Below are 23,815 nucleotides of genomic sequence, written 5' to 3' on the forward strand. Positions count from 1 at the left end.
TTGTAAGTTAAGGTCCATTAATGGTCATCACATACCAAATTACACTTTCTGCCTTAAATTATTTGCACAAGATCAATTGATTATATTAGAAAAAAAACATTTTGCATGTCAAATTCTTTGCAAATAAAAGAAATTTAAATTAGAGTTTAAACAAAGAAAAGTGTACAAAATTATTGACAAATTATGTGTCGTTCTTTTTTCTCACCAGTCAAGAAAATTCAATTTATGATGGCATGTAGAACTAAATAGTTGACAGAAGTCATGCCTCAACAGAATGGAATATTCTCTTTAGAAAAACTCAACTACTCTCTCTGGCCTAACCTTCTATTTTTGTTTGGTGTTACCACCGTTACATGGACATCATGTCTCTGTAACAGAGGTATAATTTGAAGCATTGTAAGTTAAGATCCATTAATGGTCATTACAAACAAAATTACCCTTTCTGCCTTAGAATATTTGCACAAGTTCAATTGATTATACTAGAAGAAAAACATTTTGCATGTCAAATTCTTTGCGAGTTTAAACAAGGAAAAATGTACAAAATTATTGACAATATATTTAAAATCATACTAATCCTCAAGGTTCCACTTCCGTCTGTCTCTGGAAACATTTATGTTTCTGTCTAAAGGGGAAAAAACGAAACAGTGCTATCTTACGATCTCCAAATCTTTTATTACTTTGAAATATCTCCTTCAAGATATTACTTTCAAATGTAGATACCTCTGTTACACGGACATCATGTCCTTGTAATGGTCATATTGAATAGCATTACTTGAATATTTGACATATTTTTCTAGTATCAACACACTAAATGCAAGTTAACTTATCTTACTCAAGTGTAGAAATACAACATCTACAAGCAAGCTTCTGTAATTCATATCAATGAACAGGTAAAATGTTTTTTTATTCATACACAATTATAAAAATTTTTGATACCTTTGATACAATATTTTGATACAAAAGGTACTAGTTTAGTTCTTCTAAGACAAAACAAGACAAAGTTGGCATTGAAGACATGGACAACGCATTTATACCTTACACATATAAACTTGTTCAATTTGTTAACTCTAATATGTTTTACCTCAGTTACATGGACATCATGTCCTCAAAATGGAAGTGTAGAAGTGACATTAATTAAAATATAATCATGTCATCACTGGACCTTACATACATTAGATAAAACATTAAGTTCCAACATGCGAAAAGGACAATTGTAAAGTACTTAGTGGACAAATTTAATTAAAAAAACTCACCACCTTTATATCTTCTGTTTTTTTAACAGAGTTGTAAGCGAGAAAGTAAAATGTACTAAGCTATTCTAATGTTCAAAAAATAAAACTGCAAGAACTCTTTGGTAAACTTCTTACTGGCAAATGCAAAAAAAATGTATTACACTGTACACTAAACCTGACTATCAAAATTAACATGCAATATTTCTCTCTGCATTCAGGTTACAAGTTTATGAACTTCAAGAAGACTGGTGACCCAATAAGAAATTTCAGTTTGGAAGAGGATTCTGTCAATGTCACAAAGTGGATGGAGGTAGAATTGTGCCTCGCCATCAGGCCAGGAGTACAGGTCACCAGATTGACACTTCATGTACTGAAGATATACATTTTCACCTTGAACAGAAGCTCCCTGTAGTTGAGAAAAATAGTATTTGGAAGTTTGACTATATTTTTTAAGCAATAAGCAAATATTTTTTATATTATATCAAATCATTTACTTATTTATGTCTTGACATTTTCTCATTAAAGGGGGTGGATTACTAGGGACAATGAATCTGATCTGTTCTTGCAAAATACACAGGAACCTTCACTTTGTATTTTTTCATAGCAAATAGAATTCATAATTTCATAGTTCATAAATTAAATATAAAGTTACATTTTATAGAAGGTTTTTGTATTTGTGTTGTTGTGTTCTACTTTGTTTTCACAATAAAATTACTTGCCCATTACCTTTTCATAAATTATCTGTACTTCAATTTCATTTATCAATGGATTAATTTAATAATCTAATTTTATTCTGCATTCTAATCAAGGGTGTTTATCTAGACAATTCCATTTAGTTTTTTATGACCATCCTATTTAATTTTCATTGCTGAAGTTTAATTGTTCAAGCAATTACATAATATATGTATGTTTTATTGGAATTAAATGAATTAATGGAATTCAAATCTGCAATTTACCTTCTGATACAGCAAATAAACTCTTGTGAAACAAACTTGATTGTGTCACATTTTCTTTTGTTCACTTGTACATGTTTTTAAAATCTCATTATATCGCAATAAAAAAAATCACATTGAAAACAATCACATAGACTTTCGCTTTCTGATAAAACGAACCCCCCCCCCCCTCTCCTTACAATTGAATACATAGAAATCAAATACAAAATATTGAAAAAATATTGAGAGAAAAAAAGAATGTGCTGAAAAGTATAACATTCAACAAGATGAAAAGTTTTGGGAAGGTTAGGTCTACAGCCAAGAATTACTAGTAATTGGATTATGGCCATGCTTCATCATACACAAAGCACATGTACTATGTGTAGGGGGTTAGTAACAGAAAAATTATTTTGCCCCCCCCCCCCCCTTCTTTCGGATTGGGATCAGCTGACAAGCAAAAAAAAAAAAAAAAAAAAAAAAAAAAAATGGGGGGGGGGGGGGGCCTGCCTCCCCCGTGGCGCTGCCACTGGTTCTAAACTCTCATTTTTTGGGGGAAATTCAAATTTGATCATCAGGTCTTTGATACCCATATTACGTAGAATCAGTAGGAGCCAATTTAAACAAGGCGAGATTTTGTACCAAATCTGAGATGTCAGCATGATCATCGGTGATAGAGCAGTTTTCAGTATCCATTGTCCTATTGAAATAACATATTTCGGTGTTTAAAAAAATCAACTAAATTGCGATTGAATCATGTCAGCTAACATTCAAAACATGTTTGCACGGAATCACAGTAATAAAAACATTATTTCTTTGGGGCCGTTTAGCAAATCTGGAACAAACACGGCGATGTCTCAATCACATATTTCACTTACACGAAAAGATACATGTGGGACTGTAGTAAAAGATTATGGAAAATTAGCGAGATTTTTCAACCTTAAAAACACTTTCTGCATGATAATATAGTTTCACATTTTTAAGATAAGGTTTAACTGATTTAAAAATACGAGTATCGGGATAAATCTCCGTACTTACGTCGCTTTGAAAGGGAAAACATCGTGGAGATCCAATCCACCGTTACACGGACATTGCAGGAAGATTCCCAATTGCAATGCTGCAAAACACCCGATATCATAGCCGTTCATGTGCACGTGGATTTCGGCTAACATCCCGTCCGTCTGATACAACGACGGTCTCTTCTCCGGTCTCTCCTTTTTACATACGCGATGAAATGTGATCCACCGTTACAAATTTGGCCCGGACATCGCCCAAAACATCGGCGACCCTTGATTAATTTACATGACATTAACATTGGTTTTCAAAGCTAATCTTTTGATGAAAAGTTGCTTACTGCCTGCCCTTTATTTCTGACACATAACTTTGGAAAGAATGATTTCTGACTTTAAGTTATTTACCACTTTACCGCCGTTACAGAAAAAAAAAACGCGGACATCGCATGTAACGGTGGTATGCGATGTTGTAGGAATGATTTATGATATGAAGCCTCTTTTCATTTGCTATCCCATTACTGTTTTGTTATTAAACAAATGTTGCTTTATCAATCATGGCCATTTGAATTTGACTAAGTTTATCTTTTAATTAGATATCTTCAACTGAAAATGACCATTTTGGATGTCACACTTGGTACCCCAAAAAAGAGTCTGGACATCATCATTTAAAGTCTCACCATCAAAAATACTTGAGGTTCAACATTTTTATTTCTGCATCAAGTAATTGCTTACATAACTGCCTTCCAACAAAACCACATTGCAACATCCAAACGCCAAACACATTTTCAGGATAAAGCCAACAATTCATAGGGAACACAAAAAAGTGCTGTTGCCCCAACCCCGTGGAATGACCCAACTATGACCTCAAAATGACCTTTGACCTTACCATATGACCTCCGACTGCAGAATAACATGCAGGTCCCCTAAGTTCATCTACCATCCAAGTTTGGTTGAAAAGTGACTTACAGTTGCGGAGTTATGTGACATAAGAGTCTTGCACGCAAACTTTAACGTTGACCTGAAAATGACTTTTGATCTTACCATATGACCTCCGACTACAGTTTAACATGCAGGTCCCCTAAGTACATCTGCCATCCAAGTTTGGTTGAAAAGTGACTTAGGGTCGCAGATTTATGTGTCATAAGAGTCCTGCACATAAATTTTAATGTTGACCTGAAAATGACCTTTGACCTTACCATGTGATCTCCGACTGCAGAATAACATGCAGGTTCCCTAAGTGCATCTACCATCCAAAAATGACTAACGGTTGCGAAGTTATGTGTCATAAAGTTTGTGACGGACGGATGACATTTGGATCCCTCAGTCTCGCCTTCACCTCTGGTGGGCAAGACAAAAATGGAGGTACCTTTATATATTCATTGGTTTTGTACACAAAGTAAGGTTCGTTGTTCCTTGTCTGAATGATACCTCAGTCACATTTACTCTACGGCGGTCGTACGGGGAGTCGAAAACAGCTGTTTTATTCATTTTTATTCAAACCTAAATTTAGCTGGTACAAAAAATGTTAATATGGCTGCTTTCGATTCGCTGTACGGCCGTCGTAGAGTAAATGTAACTGAGGTGTAAGTGTTCATTGGGTTGACCCCTTTGGCAACATTGTTACATGTAGCATAGCCTATATCTTTGTGAATGTAACTGTAATAGACTTGAGTCATGTCTGAATTTTTTTGTTCCGGAATCCGCTGGTATTGCTCCGGTCAGAATCCGGTATCCCGGTACATGAATTCACGAACAGGGAAGTACAAAGAAGTCACAGATTATACAATATTGATTTCATTTTTAAACAAACATTTAAAAAAAACAAGAAAAATATGATGAGAAGACGGAGAAAAAACTCGCCAATGTTTACGTGGCCATCTTTTTCTCTTATTAGTAGCTATGCTATGACAATGAGACGCATATAGAGTCTGCTGCCCTCTCGTACATGTAGCTTAGCTACTAACAAAGATAAAGATGGCTACGTAAACAACAGCAAGTTTTTTCCCGTCTTCTCATCATATATTTTCTTGGTGGTCACCTGAAATGTAACAAAGAAACCTGAGTTATGATTGGTAAGACTGAATAAAACATACTCGATGGTTATGTTAAGATATTAAGAAGAAGAAAATGTTAAACTATTTGTTATGTATTATACATGTATATATATTTTTTTGCCCTTCCACAGGGTTCTTTATTTTCAAAAAGCATAATTACACTGTATAATCATTGACAATTTTTTCAGACAAACAGTAAATTATGTATTATATTGTTTTATCAGAATACCGGAACAGAGAAAAACAAAACCGTAACCTGCACATATCGGACGGACTCCGGTATTCTGTCCGTTTCCGACCCAGGCCTAAACTGTAATGTAATGTTTTAATTCAATGTTTCGTTTCTTTTCATTTACAGGCTGGAGAGGGGCCTCCCTTCTTGACGGTTGGTACGGATGTCAGTGCCAAATACCGAGGGGCTTTCTGTGAAGCCAAGGTCAAAGTGGTTAAGAAGTTGGTAAAATGCAAGGTAAAGTTGTTTCCATTGAAAACATTGTTGTTCTGTAAAGATAGAATATTCTGTCTCTTTGGAGTGAAACAGAGTAACTTCACTCAACCCGTATATCGTCTATATAGCTCCAGCAATATAATTTATTGTTATGCAAATTGGACTACAGTTGGATGTTCTCTTTAACCTTGATAGATCCCAAATCAGCTTTAATATTTTACAGCTCAGATAGTCAATAGCAGGTTGATATTTGTTGAGGGCAAAAGAGAGTATTAAAAGCCAATTGTTTTTCTGTCAGGAAAGAAGAGGAAAGTTATTTTTGCAGTACCCTTAAATATGCCTATTGTATAGAAAGAACTGATATTAATATATTCAACTCAAGAGTATGAATAAAAAGAAATCATAAAATGATCTGAATATTTATTTTGGCCAAGTTAGCAATCAGTGTGATAATGTTTAATACACTTATTTTATAGTGAAGGAACCGGGCAGGTTCCTCGTTTGAGATGTACACCCGACAGAAAACAATACCGTAGTCAAGTTTTAGATTGGTGACTGCTTTTAATGGAGGAGAAAGAAAACCCCTGCATTGTACAGAAATAAAATAGAAATACAATAAGTACCGATTCATATAATTACTAACATGTTGAATTAAATTACAGTATGAATGGCATTCATGAAGAGGTAAGATATTTCTGTAAAGAATACAGTTCAACAGATAAATTCGAAGTTGATATTCAATTAATGAATCAGAATTGAATAACTAGCGCATGGATATAAAATTTCACCATATGCCACAAATATTATCAATCAATTAAATTGTATAATTGATATTATAATGAAACGATATTTTATATAAATATATTTTTTAAGCATAACTGAATCGATATACCAATCGATTAAAATATATATAATCGATCATAATGAAAGATGAAATAACTATCGATATGATTACTTGGGTCTTAATTGAATCACATAAAAAATACTTCACTTTATCAATTAAGTAAGCTACACTCACCCTGGTCATGGGGCGGTGAAATTATGAATTACATGAAAGGTGCAGAAGGTAGCTCAAAACCCGGGTGGCGAACCGCATTTGCAGTACGTGGCTAAAAATACAAATAAATTACATGAATTATGAAATACACGAGTTTTATTTTATAAATCAACAAATTCAGAAAGGTTCAGATATCTGAAAGTACCCTAAATATACCGAATACGGCCTGACAATAAATTGATCGTTCTGCCGCTTCGATTTGGTCAAAATTGACATAATTATAAATCTTCTCAATCTTTATCAAAGTTTTACGATATATGCAACAGGTAAATTAAACATCATTACGGTACAACTTTCATTTTCGTTACGATCGATAGTAATGATTCCAGTTACATAATAATCGACAATAAATAATACCAGGCACTAGCTCAGTGCCACGCCCTAAAATGTAAAGGCGGTCGATGGATCACATATCAGGTAAATCAAAGTAAATCAAATATAACTCGGAATTGAATAATTAACTGCCATAAAACATCATACTTCAACATACATTAAGATCATCATTTAATCGTTCAATATTAAATAACGTACCTTGGCTGATTACTGTAATTAAAAACTGCCTTGCCACGTACACACAGAAAATCGATTATAAGAAGACGTACGGTCTGGGCACCTTTCTCGATGACTTATTTCCCGCAAGTGACGCTAAACGCGCCTTCCCGTAAGGGCTTGCCCGACATGAGTTATCGAACTATTTTAATAAAAATAAATCGGGACTTCCGAATGAAAAGGAAGGTAATAAATAAGTATATTAAAACAATTGTTATATGTAATCTTATTTTTAATATATACAATTATTAACTGTTATTTTTAAGAAATAAAAGAAATATGTTATTGCTGGACTACTTAGTCAGCGGAGGAAATTATAAGTAATACGATTTGTAAAGACTGTGACGTATCTAAAAAACGGCGGCAAAATAAACTAGTGGGTCTTTAATTAGACAAAACTAGAAATAAAGTTAATCAAATTATTTAGGTCGCTACAATAGTATAGAATATTGACAACTCTCCAATGTAATTCTAGTACTAGATTCACAATAGTGAATCTCCACAATGCCCTGTGTTGTAAAGTGTCTAGGCCTACATTTTTATGCCCGATTTTGGCAGTTGAGGATAAGAACACATGATAATTGATTGATAAGCAAAATGATCTTAATTCATTGCTTTCCCTAGTTAATGCCAACTTGTCTTCAATTCAATCAATTTGGACGATGTAAATAGTTTTAACTGGGATGAAATTAAAAACAAGTAACCACTGTGACTTGGTCTGATGTTAAGAAATCAGTAAACTCAAGCAAGAGTTCAGTTCTTTCCAAAAAGTTTATGCATTGTCAACTATTTCTAATTATCCTACATGAAATGATTGTTATCTCAAATAAACGAGAGTTGTGACACTTTGAAGACTGAATTGAACTTTGTTATTAATTTTAAACCATATTTCATTTCTTGTTTAGATCAACTTCAAAAGTGGAACAAGCTGCATAGTCAGTGATGACCTTGTGAAAGGAACTCTTAAAGTAAGTACATCGTCAAGTACATTGCCATTCTTCTGGGCTCAACTCTATTACTTGTTTTCAAAGTTTTAATTTCTAAAATAAAGTTGTATATAAAAACTATATCTGTAAGATACATGTAAGTGTAAGAAAAATAATGCGTAAGAGACAGGGCACTAGAACAGTCTAATTCACAAAGAATCTATCCATGAAAATAATGTGATAGTCACAACTTTTTAGTAAGATTGCAATGTAAGAATGATACTCCAGTATACTTATTTTCTTTCCCGGTGTTGTTGACCTGTTGATTTTTAAAAAAGTTTGGAAAGTCAAATTTGTTTGGCAGCTCATTTATTTTAGTGGAGAATTGAAGTTGCTGTTTATTATCTGCTAGTCTTGTCCTGAGCAGCAATGAGTCCATTTTACATTACACAGCTTCTCTAAATATGATAGATGTATAGTATTGATTGAATTTTAGTTTGTCTTGCTTCAATGACATGTATATCAGGGATTTAAGCAAATAATTGCTGTTGGTGAAGATGATGGGACAAACAATTCTGAGATGAAATTCAGACAAAGAAAATAAGTTGAATCTCCTAGGAGTGGCTGCCTACCCACCTTTGCATTTAGTGTGCACCTGTGTTGGCTTTTTGTGTGTACCAGTATATACAATCATTTGGGAAATAAGTACTTGTTTATGTTTATTTAAATACTCTCATTGGTTAGATATATTGCAACAAACTTTCATACAATGTGCAACAAATTCTTACCATTGATATTACTCACTTTCCTGTTGTGAATACTACAAATAATGGTATTGCTTGCTTATTGAGACCAACGTTCTCGCTACCACGCGTCACGGTTGGCGGGCGCCGACAACCCTGAAAATTTTCAGGGCAAATCCGCCAACCGTGAACTTCCCCGACAACCGTGGCCGACAACTGTAAAACAGGCCTAGATCCACACAAAAAACTGAATAATATATTTAAAATAAAAACAATCTGCTTTTCAGATCCTAAAATAAACTTGTCGATTATTTCTTCCACGATTTCTTCCCGGGATTTCTTTGCTTCGCTACTATGCTGTATACGATACGACCTCGACTCGAGGCCCAATTTAACTCTCTCTCTCTTATGTGGGAAGTGCGAAGATGTTTACCTCGCATTTGCGTATCGCATTGCTCTCATTATTTACGTCTTTAAGGCTGCGTTTATGCGACCTCAAGCCAGAATCATGATTTGAATCATGATTTGAATCATGATTCAAAACACAAACATGAATCACAATATCACAGAATCAGCGTTTAGACGACCTTCATTCCAATGCTGTTTCTCCTCAGATTCGGGCCAATCCAGTGCGCATCACTAGTGCGCAGTTTGACAGAGGAAGTTTTTCGCACGTGTTTCGGCTCTCGAAAAATCTTTTGCTTCCAGAATTCAGTCTATACCTCATTTTGTTTACTTCTATCATATAGGGTCCATATGCTTCTATTCATCTTGTTAGTTTATCCAAAATGGTGTTCGGAAGTGAATTTCAGCGTAGATCCAATTTAGTATTGATACTGTATACTCAACAACTGAGATCATTGTCTGTCCAGTTAATTCATTTACTAGAACTTGAAGTTGAAGACATGACCAAAAAATGAAAAGTAGTGGACGATGCGATGACCAACACAGAGCTTGAACATGACAAGAAATGCATGCGTAGTACATATTCATGTACATACAGCGCCTTGAGCTAGGCAAGAGTCAAACCGAAAGTAGCCCGACACAACAGTGAGGTCATATAATCATGATTCAAATCACGATATCGTTTATTCGAACATTTTCGTACGTGATTCTGCAGAAACGTCTTTCCAAACGCCCCTTTTTTCGTGTTTCATGTTTGTGATTCTAATCATGATTATATTCAATTTCGACTAAACGCAATCGTGATTCTGCAGAATCATGATTTGAATCATGATTCAGATCATGATTCTAGGGTAAAAAGTGGCGGATAAACGCACCCCAAAATGGTAGTAAAATACGCTCAAAAATAAAGTGAGAAGAGAGGGGTACCGTGGGTTACTGGGTTGGGCAATGTAATTTAGATGTTACGAATTTCAGTTGATATTGTCATTTATTTTGTCAAAAGTAAAGTGTGTCAAACAATAATATAAAAATTCGATCGAAATTTAGTTTCATCTCGTCCCAGGCCCCAGCCTTATTATAGCTACATCTACATGAATTCATTGAATGCATTTCTGATGACACTGCCGTAGAACGAATTGAGAAAATTATTAAAAGATCACGTTAATAATGACAAAGCCACAGCCACAGGAATGGATTGATATAATGTCCAACTCATTCACTTACAGCAAAATGATTATTCACATTTATATTCCAATTTTACTCCATAATTTCCAAAGTCTTGATCTCTACATCGATCTTTTGAAAGTGTTGATTAATTTCGCGACGGTGTGTCTACCAAGTTCTGTGTCACTGCACTAGCGCTCGCCATGGCCACATACATAATACAAATCGCACATGGCATCAAAATCTATCCGAGTCTTCCAAAATTAGATGGGATCCAAAACCGATTTGAATGTTTTTTTTTTCTTCAGATATTCATTGAATCTGTTATAATTTTCATAAGTAATAATCTTTATTAATTTTATTCACGCTTTTTATCATATTACGACTCATTTTTTAATGTGAGTTATACGTACAGTGTATTTTCATTTGTATTGTTCTTTATTACTCTTTGCCTGCCAATTAAATAATGAACGCACCTGTCACCGTCCTGAGAAATGTTTTTAGTCATTACAGTGAATACTTCATGAATTTGTTGTACAATTGCTTAACAACTCCCGGTAACAACTACGATTTAAAATAAAATATTATTTGAAATTAATTTGTGTAAAGGAGAAAGAGAATAATGGGAGGTGGTCGTGGGCAATATAAATGAAAATGATGGGATGTTTGTGACTTTGTGGGGGAGGGGATTGGCGAAAAGAAGTCAATGTTCGGAGCGAATTAAATTAATATTCTTTTATGGATGTGTCTACTGTGATTGTGGCTGCATAATCTTTATGGCGAGTGGAAAATTAACCCTTGGACTTGGTCGGGAGGGGTACGTGATTCAATAGATTTCAATAAAAGTACACATTCAACAAAGTGGAATTGACAATTCATTCACAGATATTCATTTCAGGGCCGTGGAAACAGGGGGGGGGGCTGGGTGGGCTTCAGCTCCCCCACTTTTTTTTCCAAAACCGTGTACAAAAACAGGACCACCTGATTGCGTTTTTTGCATGATGGTCAGCCCCCCCCCCCCCCACTTTCAAGACCTTTCCGCGGCCCCTGCATTTCAAGTACGAATTATTGAAGTTGATATGTGTGAACGTTTTAGAGGATATGTATTTCGTTTGCCCACGCCCACATGAGTCGCTAGTATAATTTGAATATCGCTGGATGAATTTTTCAATTTCACTTATGTCGTTATATATGTTTTATATCGGAATTGTGTTTTATATATAGAGTTATCTTTACAACGTCGTTAGCCTAATTACTGCGAGTGGATTATATTTATGAAATGAGTTGGAATGCGAACGAGACGCCCCAAAGCCGATGGCACGTGATCTAATTAGTATTCACTTTCTGGGTTGAGCCAATCATTGTGCTTGAAAACGGGTTTCCCCGAATTCCCGCCCTTGGAATGACTGTGTACCATGTGCGTGACCTGTTAACCTGTTGTATGAATGCGAATCAGCTGGTTTCGTGACCTCAAATATTCTTCATGTTGTTTACGCTGGATGGGGGCTATAAAAAGATCTTTCTGACTCTTTTTTTTTCAATTTTAATAATCTGTTCGTGAATTTCTGTAACTTGAAAACTGATGCAATTTATTGAATCACGTACCTCGATCTTCCCACTCATGGTGCAAGAAAATATTTTTAAAATTCAAAATCGCCAAAATATACATGTAAAGAAAGATTATTCAGCCGTCATCATCAGTAGTAGTATAGACATGTCTATAAATGTGCATTCGCTTCGAATATTGACTTCTTCACCAATCCCACACACACGTACGATCTCAACATCCCCTTGTCATTGTCCACGCCACGACCCCTCCCCTTTCGCGCTCCCCCTTCGACCATCCTAGCTACAACCCTCCCCCCCCCCTCTTCCTCTCTTTCACACACGCTGTATTTGTAGGCCTACATAGTGCATTATTTAAAAATACAAATCTGCTTTCCTGTCAATTAAGCTTTACTTTTAAAACATTTTAAATCGCAATTAATTATAATAAGAACAAAATCGTAATATTAAAGTATGATGAATGACTAAAAATATTTCTCCCGCTCGTGATGGACACGTTCATTATTTTATAGGCGAGTATAGAACAATACAAATGAACATAGCAATAATTGACAGTGATAAACGAATCTTGATTGGATATTATTAGTATTTTACATCATCAGCAGAAGTCTTAATTATGAGAGTTATAGTTTCAGTGAGTATCTGAAAACAAAACAAACATGCAAATTATATCGTCTCATGAATACCGATGCCCATTATTTGGAAACCTCGGAAGTTTTCTTCCGAGGCTTCCAAACAAAGTCGGAACAATCTTTGGATTGAGTATAAGGGCGTGGCGCGGCGCGCATGCGGTCCGTAGATGTAGTCGGTCATTGACACGCATTCACAAAATGAATCGCACTTTCTAAGGACGTAGCGATCTAGACATTGGAAAGTATGGAGTACATTATCGATGTCATTGATGTGAATAAATCTATAAACTGTAAGTATAAAATGAGATTGAATTTAAATCTTTTCTTTTGACCTTTTTCATCAGTACTTGCCTTTCTGCTTCAATCGATCGCAATTCGCGCAACCGTTACGGCTGTGTGGCCGGAGAAGCATTAAATAGACATAAAATGTGCATTTAGCAGCAATCTAAGCTCGTCGATATTGATATTTTCGATAGCTACCGCGCTCCGCGTGGGAGGGGGGACACCCCCCTCCCGCAACCCTCCCCCCGTGCGTGCTTCGCACGCACCAAGGCCGCTGCGCGGCTTGCGTATCATCGCTTCGCGCCGCCAAGCGTCAGAATGAACCTGGCGAGAACGTTGATTGAGACTATCAAAGATTATATGTAAACCTTTTCACAATCAGACACAGATATGTGTGATATAATATTCCTAAGAATGAAGGTGAAAATATTTATTCACTGATCTATATGTAGGACATTTATACTGAGTTTACTATGTTGTAGAATTTATTGATTTTTACTGAAGCATGCTACATTATTCAGACCTGCCAACCAGTACATTTTAGCCGTATTTAGTACGTTTTTGCAACCAAAATACGGCAGTACATTTTTTCTTTGAAAAATACGTTTTTTGTAAAAAAAAAAATAAAAAAAATATATATATATATATATTTTTTTAAACTAAATCGTAATTTATTGAGAAAAATAATCTCTATATGTCTCTATTTCATAAAACGTGCACAAATATGGTTATTAGATCAATGTACATGTAATTTCAGGTAACTTGTTTTTTTTTCAATCATTTTGTTCAAACCAGGGTGAAGATATACACATGTTTTGAAGTTTTTTTTTTCATTTGCAAGAGCAGTGCGCATTTTAGCTTGCATGCAGCTTGAGCTCTGCGAAGAGCGAGTGCGCCAAGCATTTTATTATGAAATACGCTTTTTTTGGGAAAAATACAGTTTTTTTTATCACAGAATACAGTTTTTCATTCCCAGAGGTTGGCAGGTCTGATTATTGAGTAAAGATTGTATTTTACTTATTAATGCAAGTTTCAATATTAATGATGTTCCATTTCATGATTCAGGAATGAATACATGCAGTGGAAAAAAAATCTGTTTGACTCATTGATTACTCACTGTTTTTGTAATTTAGAATATGGCTCGTATGTTAATATTGTTCATCAATGAAGGGCATGGATGGAAGTATGCTTATCATGTCCATTTTACATGCTAGAATGAAGAATCCAAAGGTTATGTTCGAAATTCCTTAAGAATTTAGAAAAATATATCCAATCAGGGTACATGTGTTTGGTATGGAAGGCGATATGACATTAAACTACATGTACATCTTAGATCTGTTTTGTGATTTTTTTTTACAATCCATGAATATATGGTGGCATGCCGTTATTTGACTTTCTACATAGCAGCCTACATACTTGTGACTTTCTCTGTGACTGCTGCCTTGCCAAACATATATCATGTTCTATTGTGTTTCCAAGAAAAATTCCATTTCATATTGCAATTTTACATATGAGCCTGTAAGGATTGCTTTTGGCATTCTAATGAATATTGCTGCAAATTATTACATTTGTTCTCCATTCAAGTTTGATACTATTTAACTTAACCTGGAAGTATGATACATTTATTGTCCATTGTAGGGATAGTACATGCACCTTGGCTGGAATTACTTCGCAGCATTTTTGTATATATACAGAACTGCACTTAAAACAAAATACAAGATACTAAATACATTCCCATGACATTGCAAAAAAAACATTGCAATGTGGGGTGTTTTTCATGAAACAAATAGTCCCTGATTTTTACTCACAATTTTGCTCTTAGCCAATCAGATGCAAGAATTTTCAGTAGCTTATCACAGAGAGTCGGTGAAAATAAGCAACTGTTAGTCTCATGAAATGCTCCCCTGATTGTAGGTCATGTAGCTGCCAAGGTTAACTGAAGGACAGTATGAATGACCTTTGATGTCACAGACATACAGAATTGTTTAACCTACATCTGTTCCTGTCATTTACCATTTATACAGTGTGTACTTTTATTGCAACAGGATAGGATACAGACATGATAAATATGTCCTATTTTGTAAAGGGAAATTGTCTTTTACATACAAAGGGACATGCAAGAACATGTTTTCCAGATTTACTCTATTGTTCCTTGCCAAGCTAAATGTGTTTGTTTGTCACCAACTTAAAGGGAAAAGTCCCCCTAATTTCAACCAATATGGAGGAAATGTTCTTTTATTATCAGTTTATAAAGTTGTGTAAATGTTCCATAGGCAATTAGATATTATACTTTGTTTGCATTTTACTGTCCATTTGTGAGTTATAAGAACTTATATTTTACACATCTTCTATTCCTTTTTTTGTTTTGTTTCTTTGCAAATCCTAAAAAGATTGGAGCAAAAGTAGAGGCTAAAATGACTGAAAGTAGTCCTTATGAAGATGGAACCATTATGAAGCTAAATGATGCAAGTCTGTATACAGTCGGTAAGTAATGTTTACTAATTACTGGATATTTTTTTTCATTGCATGTCATTGTCAAGTCTTGAATAAAACAATCATTAATAGTTCAATGATATGTATATGGTTCATGGATAGTATTCAAAATAGCTGCAACTTAAGTAAGTGGTAAAAGATAAAATGTCCCATCTGAGTTTCTTTGCAAATAAAGATCTGTACTTTAAGAATAACAGCAGATAAAGTTGTTAAAATATTTTAGTGAGATTGTTTTTCATTATCAACCTGCATATGTGTTTTGATTTCTGGTCAGCAATCGACCAATATCTAGTATAAAATGATAATGCTAACAGCTTGTCATTTGGCATGCCCTTGTAATCTAGCTAATGTGTATGGGGATGTGAAAACATGAATTAGTGGCTGATCGCTTCCTGGTTCAAACCCTAGGTGACGTCTGTTGGGTGAACATGTCAAAGGTTGGTCGACTAGACTTTAATAGAATAATAGCTAATTTATGAAGATATGTGTTAACGTTTGACAGTTACCTTGTTCAACGAAAGGATGTATGTCATTATTTTATACAACTTGTATTATTTCTTGGCAGTATCTGTTTTGAGAAGGGGTTTCTCATTAAACCTAATATATGTTAAAACACCTGTGGTTTTTTCTCTCCCTCTTCTCATTCGTAGTATTTGATGATGGTGATGAGAAGACTCTACGGAGAACCTTGCTATGTTTGCAAGGAGAGAAGCACTTCCATGAAAGTGAAGTAAGTAATGTCCGTCAATGGTCTCCACATTCAGAAATATAATTGCATGCAAATACTTTTTTTCTAATTCCTCAAAAACTTTTGTAAGTGTAGAAATGTATTCAACTTATCTTTTTTCTAATTGTGTGCATTAAAAATTATTTATTATTATAAGGCATGCAACAAACATTTAATTTTTTAATTTCTTGAAATAATTTGATACAAGATGTTTAAACCATGGCAGGATAACCACAATCCTAGCTTCTGTTTTAATGTCTGTTCATGGAAACTATATTGAAATGCACCAATAATGTCTTGTGTCTCTATCTATTTCAACCATGATAATTGTTGTGGGTTTTTTTTATTTGAACACAATAAACTATTCCATACATAACATTCATTTGTGGAAATCTTTTTTTTTTCTTTTTAATTCACAGACACTAGATCATCTGCCATTGACAGATCCAGAGAACTTTGGTACTCCAGTAATGAAAGACACCAGTAAAATGAGGAGAAAGAGAAGAATGAGTAATCGTTCGCAGCAGTAAGTCCCTTTAATTTCCATTTCAAACAAGTATGGTCAATGCTTTATTTATCATATTGAGACTTGTTAAATTGTATATATTGAATAAGAAAGGCAGTAGCTGTTAGTTGATGTTTGTCCCATCATTAAAGCTACCTATTTGTATTCATTTTAATTCTAGTCCATTGCACTAACCTTTCTTATAATAAACCATAGAAACTTTACCAAGTGTCAAAAAAGCTCCTTAATCTCCTCCATTATCCAGAACACTCGAGAAAAGTTCCCTGAAATTTTGGTGAATAAAAAGAATGATACTACCAATATTTGATATCTCTCTGTTGAATTGTTGAATAGTAATAATTGAGTTATGAATAATCAAAATATCACCTGTTTTCTGTTTATGTTTACTTTTCTTCATAATGAAAGGTGATAATATCAATCTATCATTCATAGTTTGCAGCTTTTAATTGAAATGATCTTGATGTTAAGTGATGTCTTGACTTGTCTTGCAAAACAGGAGTGAAGAAGAGGAAGAAGACGATGATGATGAAGAAGAAGACAGCGACAGTGACTCTCCTAAGAAACAACGCAAGGAAGAACCAGAGGATGCAGTGGGCAAGATTGTCATTGTAGAGATGAATGAAAAGAGGAAGAATTCCTTCTTTCCTGCCCTGGTGAGTTAATAAGGCCCAGGGGCTGGTTGCAGAAAGATTTGCAATCAAACACATCTTGATTTTCAACCAATCAGAAGCATGCAAGTAGGGACTTGTGTTTGAATTTGTGAATTGTGATTAAATGCCCATCTCTCCACAGCAGGCTTCTGTGGTCCCCATTATCGTTCCTAGGTCTATTATGTTTCACAATATTTTTCTTACAATTTTTTTCGACCTTTTTTTCAATAAGTTGATATCATAAGTTTATCAAGTTTTCTCAATTATACTGAGCTTACCCATTTCTATCTGGCGGTGACGATTAGGGAAGTCATGATAGAATGTTAATCAAAACTTGTAATTATGATAGAAATATCAGTTTATTAGCATTAAAAAAATGAATTACGGTGGTTACAATAGAAAGTTAATCAAAACCTCTGATGGACAAAGAATTACTCCCACTTTCTTTTTTACAGTGTATTTTTGTTTAAAAAAGATATTAGAGTAATGCATAGATTACTATCGTTCAGTTCAATTTTTTTTCAAGTGTACCTATCTATTAATCCAATAACTAATAACTGCATTAATTTGCTTTTTGAATAGGTTGTTGATCCAAGCTGCACTAAAGATGTCCAGACGAAAGGAAAAGACTACATAGTAGCCCGATCATTCAAAGACAACAAATTGTAAGTGAAAAATTTATATTACTCACTTATTTCATAATGATACATTTTGTCATGTTCCTGTGTCAAGCAAAGAAGAGCAAGACTATAGCCGCCGCTTTTCCGAGGGCAGCGGCGTCAACATTGAAATCTAAACCGAAGGTTAAGTTTTTTAAATGTCACCATAACTTACAAAGTATATGGACCTAGTTCATGTAACTTGGACATAAGAGTAATAAAGTATTACTGAACATCCTGCCTGACTTTCAGGTCACATCACCAAGGTTAAAGGTCATTTAGGGTCAATGAACTTAGACCATGTTGGGGAATCAACATCAAAATCTTAACCTAAGGTTAAGTTTAGAAATGTCATCATAAACTTAGATTGTATATGGACCTAGTTCATAGAATTTGGACATAAGAGTAATCAAGTATCAGTGAACATACTGCATAAGTTTCAGGTCACATGACCAAGGTCAAAGGTCATTTAAGGTCAATGAACTTGGCCAAATTGGGGGTATTTTTTTAATTACCATCAAAACTTCAAAAGTTTATGGATACTGTTAATGGAATGTGGATGTAGGGGTAATTAAGTATCACTGATCAAGTCTTAGGTCACATGATCAAGGTCAAATGTCATTTAGGGCCAGTGAACAGAGTATTTCATTATCATATAATGGGTGTTTTTTGTGAGTAATTCTATTGTCGTTTGCTTTATTGAATCGCATAATGCAGGCGAGACTGCCAGAGGCGCTCCACTTGTGTATTAAGGTTATCCCAACACAACTACATCATCTTGTTCTCTTAACAGAACTGTCTCTTGTCAAATCCACTCATAAATCTAGTTGAGATGAATCAATTGAGCAGAATTTGAAAAAAAATGAAAAAGAAAAATTCAACACTGCAGAGGATATATGTATATGATATTGTACATGAACGAGAAAGAATTATTTACTTAGAGAAGTTTGCTTGACAGTAGCTTTAGGAAATGGCACATTAGCATTCAGGTAATTGGGTGTGACAAATTTACTTAAATACGCAATCTTTTCTACCTCTCTTCTTCAGCTACACCGTTGCCAGATCAAGTAGGAAACCATTCCTGTCTAAAGACCATACTTACAAAGGAGATGTAGCTTCTCTCAAAGCTGGTAAGTACAAAGAATACTCCAATCTTGTAAAAAGCATATATCAGTAAACCAAATACCATATGATGAAATAAGTTTCATAGCCCTCTCACCCATTAACATCTAGATAGTGCTTTATATATTTTAAAAAGAACAAAAATGAATTTTATGATAAAAGCGACTACATAACGCCTATGACAGTGTGTTTCCCAGATGAAGAATTTTTCTGTAGACCTGAACAAAACCTGTTTGTTTGCTGCATTAACCTGTCAACTGGTTAAGGTTCCAATGATTTTGTATATGCTTGATAAATTCAGAGCAGGGGCCTTTTGCATGAAACTTTTGCCATAAAAAACTAGCAAATAGAAAAAAAATATAGCAACAAGATTATGTCATTGACAAATTAAAAAACTCTGGCAAAAAAGTTGCCAGTTTTTCTTTTATGTAACAGGCCCCTTATGTGGCTATAATTGTAAAATTGAAACGAAAATTTGGTTCATAAACAGTAATATCTTATAGTTAGGGGGGTTTTGCAAGAGACTTGCAATTGATTGCAAGTCAATTTTGGACCCTAAAATCAATTATAAATCTTGCAGTTAAGTGCATATCTGGCAATTGATTGATCTACTTCTTGTAATAGAAACTTTACATTGGTAGTCACAATTGATCTATCAATTGTAATTTTGCAATTGATTACAAGTATTTTCTTGCAACACCCCATGATTTGTGTTAGACCAAGTTGCAATTTACTGAAAAATTTGCTAGAAAACTGAGCAGAAAGGAATATTTTTGTCAACATTGTAACTGATATTCATTGATTGTTTGCCTTTAACAGGGATAAGTTACATGAGGTCTTGGGACAATTTCTTCTCAAAATTCTCAAAAGATCCCTTGAAAATGAAAAAAAGGGGGTATCTGAACAATCTCCATTTACTGCAACGTTAAAGCTTATCCAATGCTGCTGGTTTGGGTATTAGTTTGTGAAAGGTAGCCCCCTAAACTAAAATAAAATAATTTTTGTCTGCCCTTTAGCCACTGAGAAAGCAGTAACCTTCATCGATACCGGTCAGTTACCCTCTAACTGGGATATGGAGATGCTGAAGAAGAAGAGATCCGGTAAGCAGGGTCAGGGTCCCTCAGATGCAGAAACCAGCGAAGATTCGTCCGATGATGAGTACGATATGGAAAAGGACGCATGGCTGGCCTCGCTGCATAAGTTCATGGAAGAGAGAGGTAAGATATTAGGAAGAATGCATTACAGGGGCACTGAAGTTTGAACACGGTGAATCTCTCGCAGCAAGCCTATGTACATTTGGATAACCTTAATACGTGTACTCCTTGGTCAAAAAATCAGATACATATTGTGAATATATGATGGTCACATTAAAAAAAATATGTCATGGCAAATACATGTATAGTATGAATGTTGTAAAGATTTAGAATGAAATTAATCATCATCACATTTTGTATGTATTGTAGGCACCTCGAAATATAAACTTAAATTCCTGTCATATTCATCACTTAAAGATAAATGAAAGTAGTTGCAGTAAACACTGATTTCCCGAGAAATTCAGTAAAACCAGGCTTAATTGTCACTATATCATTGAGGATCTAGATTTGGTACAGTTACATAAACTGAACTTTGTGAAATCTTTAAATCTACCCTGAAAAATGTTGACTGAAGATCACCAACACAGATAAGTGCACGTGGGACAGTGTATTATTATTGCTTTGAATGTCGGCCCGACGCTTGATCCGAATCCCATGCTTTTTTGCTAATTTCTCAGCAATTACACAATTTCTTCCAGAATCCTTTGGCACATATTTTTTATTTATACAAACGTGCACTTTGGTGGTCATTTTATTGGATTCTGTACAAACTATATTTGAAATTGTTACCACAACTGGCATTTATCTTTAACATGGTTGATCCTGTGTTTCTTCCAGGTACACCGATCAACAAGCCTCCGGTCCTAGGATTCCGTGATCTCAATCTCTACAAGTTGTACAAGCTGGTCCAGGATCAGGGAGGCTGTCGTAAGGTGACTGACAGGCAGATGTGGAGGCATATCATGACCAAGATGGGTATTCCAGTCCCTGCTTCGCAGCAGCCATACAACATTCACACTTCATACAACAAGTAAGTAATGTATTTTATCTCTTAGTGGGCCGTATTTCTCATGAATTCTGTGATCTGATTGGTCGATTTGTTTGTGAGACAAACCCGCATTTGCCTATTTTACTGGGTCACAAAGATCAAATGGGTAATATGAGCAAGTATTACCTGTTTGGTGTGTGGCTGTTATAATTTTGTTTTCATTGTTACACACATGCCCAGTGTGCAATTATTTAAAGGAGAATGAAATCTTTGGAACAAGATAGCAAGTGTGAAAACAGAAAAATCAAAGAAACAGATCAACGAAAGTTTGAGAAAAATCGGACAGATAATGAGAAAGTTATGAGCATTTGAATATTGCGATCACTAATGCTATGGAGATCCTCACATTGGCAATGCGACAAAGATGTGTGATGTCACTTGTGAACAACTCTCCCCATTACCTTAGTATATATTTCACTTAAACTGCCTCTTTTATCACATTTATCAGTAGATAATGTGTTCTTTCTATAGGAGGGCATGTAATACAGATTTTTAAAGAATACATCATGGATAAAGAGTTTGTATCACCATAAGAAAAAGCAAAAAGAGGCATTTTGGGGGTATTTTATAGTCCATCAAAGGCAGAGTTGTTCACATGTGACATCACATATCCTTGTCGCATTGCCAATGGGAGGATCTCCATAGCATTAGTGATTCCAATATTCAAATGCTCATAACTTTCTCATTATTTGTCCGATTTTTCTCAAACTTTCTTTGTTCTTATTCTTTGATTTTTCTGTTTCGACACAAGCCTACTTGTTCCAAAGGTTTCATTCCCCTTTAAGGATACACTAAAAGAGATAAAATCGTTACACCCTGCTTTTTTTATGAAATAAGGGAAATATCTTTGTTCTGGAACCAGAAAAGTATTACGTGAACAAGCAGGGTGTAAATAATAGTATTGTATTTATTTTCCATTCATAAAAAACATACAAAATACGAACAAAATACATCAGATATAATTACACAATAAAATGCAAACTGGATACATATGAATGGCTGGATTGCCCACTCAAGAGTGGTAATTATTAACATTCTGTCCTGCCTTGGGGTCCAGAACGTCATAAATGATAGATCAAACTGTATTATAAATGTCTTCAACAAGCAGAAAAGAATGACATTAAACACAAAGTATGAAGTAATGAAAACTAGACAATTGACATAAAACAAAATTCAAAGTTATTGAGTTCAAGCCACAATTCAAGCTACAATCGGTTCCCAAATTTTACAGTCATCATCAATATTGATATATATTGTGTAACCTGTAATCAATAAAATATTTTTGTGCAATAGAGTCCTTATCGCATTGTATTAAAGTTATAGTTATTTACCTTCCAACTATCCCAGTTCAGTCTAAATGTTCAGGTATCAAGGTTTTTTTTTTTTTTTTTTTTTTGGGGGGGGGAGGGGTGTAATTTTTCCTTGAATGGTTTATGCATAAATTAAAATGCTGGTACATATACCCCATTCAGGCAGGTGTATTTTCTGTGCTTATGAATGAGCTATGCTATTATAATAATAATAATAAAACATTGCTTATATAGCGCATATTAACGATGATAAAATCATGTCTATGCGCTTTAGAAAGAAGAATCGAAAGAATGGAGAAGAAAGAAAAGCCTGTTCACAGAGGAGCAAATATATAATCAATTAATAGGTACATGTATATCTTATTTTACAAAAAGGAATGTCTTTAAAAGGGACTTACAGGATGTCATATACATGTACAGCAAGAATAAAGTGGGCTATCAAGAGAAGTTTGGACAAAAGCTAATCGCTCACTTGCCCTTTAAATGATGAAAATCCATATTTTATTGTTCGAAATAGACATGAAATGAAATACTCCGAAAATTTGCTTTGCCCAATTGATCGTGGGCCCGGCAGCCGCTGTGCAGCGCCAGATCGACGAGGCTCTATCCCTTAAACCATTGAACGCCAAACAGGGTAGCAGCAACTCCCATCTTTTAACGTCTTTTGGTCTGACGCCTCCGGGGTTTGAACCCCCGACCTCCCGGTTGTGAGACGGACGCTCTACCAACTGAGCCAACACACCGGTTAAAGGCTATTAACAAACAAAAAAACCCTTTATTTGCTCAAGTCTACTATCGATCTCATTTTCTAGTTTGATTTTTTTCCCCCTTGATGCGTGCCCAGGTACCTCTTTGCATTTGAGGAATTCAACCGGAAGATGGGCCCTGGACCTCGTGTCTTCACCCGCACCAGGAGGCGGTCGTTTGACCGAGGAGGCTGGATAACCTCCCCGCCCATCATCAGCAGGCAACGGTCATTGGTCAAACAAGGAATCAAGGATGAACCGAGCGATAGAGAGGAAGAAACAGAATCCCCCTCCCAGAAAAGGGTATGCAGTATTACCAAGTCCCAAATTTTATGTGTATTGATATTAAAGGGCAAAGCCATTTATCTGTGAGGCACATTTCTATTGTACAGCGCAAATGGAACGAATGAAATAGGGCAAAACAAATATCCACGGCCAAT

The 23,815-nt window shown here is 35.0% G+C and overlaps 1 protein-coding gene across 1 annotated transcript in view; it reads left to right on the forward strand.

The window, feature by feature from the left end:
• The first annotated feature begins 4,704 nt into the window (after positions 1–4,704).
• LOC129264309 (AT-rich interactive domain-containing protein 4B-like) overlaps positions 4,705–23,815 on the forward strand; it is a 34,430-nt gene continuing 15,319 nt past the window's right edge. The window contains exons 1-12 of the mRNA XM_064101527.1: positions 4,705–4,740; positions 5,587–5,697; positions 8,188–8,250; positions 15,391–15,484; positions 16,144–16,223; positions 16,640–16,746; positions 17,243–17,399; positions 17,979–18,061; positions 19,103–19,185; positions 20,194–20,394; positions 21,109–21,301; positions 23,474–23,678. Of these exons, the coding sequence (XP_063957597.1) occupies positions 4,705–4,740; positions 5,587–5,697; positions 8,188–8,250; positions 15,391–15,484; positions 16,144–16,223; positions 16,640–16,746; positions 17,243–17,399; positions 17,979–18,061; positions 19,103–19,185; positions 20,194–20,394; positions 21,109–21,301; positions 23,474–23,678 (1,413 nt within the window). The remainder of the gene's footprint in view (positions 4,741–5,586; positions 5,698–8,187; positions 8,251–15,390; positions 15,485–16,143; positions 16,224–16,639; positions 16,747–17,242; positions 17,400–17,978; positions 18,062–19,102; positions 19,186–20,193; positions 20,395–21,108; positions 21,302–23,473; positions 23,679–23,815) is intronic.

This window comes from Lytechinus pictus, chromosome 7, assembly GCF_037042905.1.
Source record: "Lytechinus pictus isolate F3 Inbred chromosome 7, Lp3.0, whole genome shotgun sequence".
Taxonomy (NCBI): Eukaryota; Metazoa; Echinodermata; class Echinoidea; order Temnopleuroida; family Toxopneustidae; genus Lytechinus; species Lytechinus pictus.